General features: G+C 40.9%; 1 protein-coding gene across 4 annotated transcripts in view; it reads left to right on the forward strand.

The window, feature by feature from the left end:
- The window catches only part of LBR (lamin B receptor), a 20496-nt gene extending 19996 nt beyond the window's left edge, over positions 1–500 (forward strand). For 2 of the 4 annotated variants that reach the window (XM_023730937.1, XM_023730938.1), the window contains one exon: positions 80–500. In XM_023730937.1, the coding sequence (XP_023586705.1) occupies positions 80–259 (180 nt within the window). In that variant the 3' untranslated portion in view covers positions 260–500. The remainder of the gene's footprint in view (positions 1–79) is intronic. The other 2 variants (XM_023730936.1, XM_023730939.1) reach the window with 2 other exon arrangements.
- The last annotated feature ends 848 nt before the right edge of the window (positions 501–1348 follow it).

Raw genomic sequence — 1348 nt, forward strand, 5'->3', positions numbered from 1 at the left:
ACTTCATTTGAATACTTTAAACATAGAAATGTTTTTCCCCCAAACATTTTTTTTCTTTTCCCTCCCTATATCCTTATAGGAAGCGGTATTGACAACCATGGACATTATCCACGATGGATTTGGATTCATGCTGGCTTTTGGAGATTTAGTGTGGGTGCCATTTATCTACAGCCTCCAAGCCTTCTATTTAGTCCGTCATCCAAATGAAATATCTTGGCCAGTTGCTTCTGTAATCATTGCTCTGAAACGTGAGTATTAATTTCAGCCTCTGTATTAAATATTGTGTACTGAGTCTCTTGTGCTCCAGTACCTACATATTTATAACATATCCCTTTAAGTGGCCACGGTTAGCTAAGAGTGAAGTAATTTGTGATGGATCAGTAATAAAACGATTCTGCATCTTGCAGAAAGAATAGATGCTTCATGCTTAGCTTCTTCAGTAGCTCTCTAAATAGGTAATTTTTAATAACAGAAACCACACCCGCTGCCATCGAGTTGATTCTGACTCATAGCGACCCCATAGGGTTTCTAAGACTATAAATCTCTACGGAAGCAGGCTGCCACATCTTTCTCCTGCGGAGCTGCTGGTAGTTTCGAACCGATGACCTTTTGGTTAGCAGTCCAGTGCTTTAACTACTGCACCATAGGGCTCCCAATTTTTAATAAACCATCTTTAAAATTTTAATAAATGAAAAATTAAATTTGTTTTAGTAACAATTTCACTTTTCTGTTGAGTTCCTGCTTCCTGGTAGGCACCTTGAAAAGTAGGAAGATTGGTCTTGTCTTCATGGTGCTTACCTTCGGAGGGGACACAGGGCTCAGATACTTGCAGTGGGAGGCATATGAATGAGTGCCGTAAGAGTGACTTACAGACCACATATGATGGGCGTTGAAGGCAGGGAGAGAGAACCTGTCTGTGGAATATCAGTATTAACCTTAATGGAGGAGACAGTATTTGATTTGAGCCTGGAACTTCAGTAGGTAAAAACGAGGTGGGGAGATAGGTAATTCTGGCCAGGGAACAACTTGAACAGGTTGAAGTGGTGGCCAGTGGGAGGCGGGCACGGGCAAGGAGTACAGTTGGCAGGAGCTAAGGTCACGCATGGTCAATTACAGATTAGCTTCAGGATGATTTTTGTTTTTTTAATCTGTCTGTCATTACACTGTTGATTAAACAGGAACACCAGAGGGTAGGGGGCGAAAATTAGCATTGAATGTCAAATATAGCTAGTTTTGCTATGCTAATAGTATCCGTGGTAGAAGAAGAAATTCAGGCTGTTGGTTAAAATTAAGATTTGGTTTTATCATTGGCTCGGTTATCCATGTCAACCATGCCCTGTGTGTTATT

This window comes from Trichechus manatus, unplaced genomic scaffold (genome assembly GCF_000243295.1).
Source record: "Trichechus manatus latirostris isolate Lorelei unplaced genomic scaffold, TriManLat1.0 scaffold00039, whole genome shotgun sequence".
Taxonomy (NCBI): domain Eukaryota; kingdom Metazoa; phylum Chordata; class Mammalia; order Sirenia; family Trichechidae; genus Trichechus; species Trichechus manatus.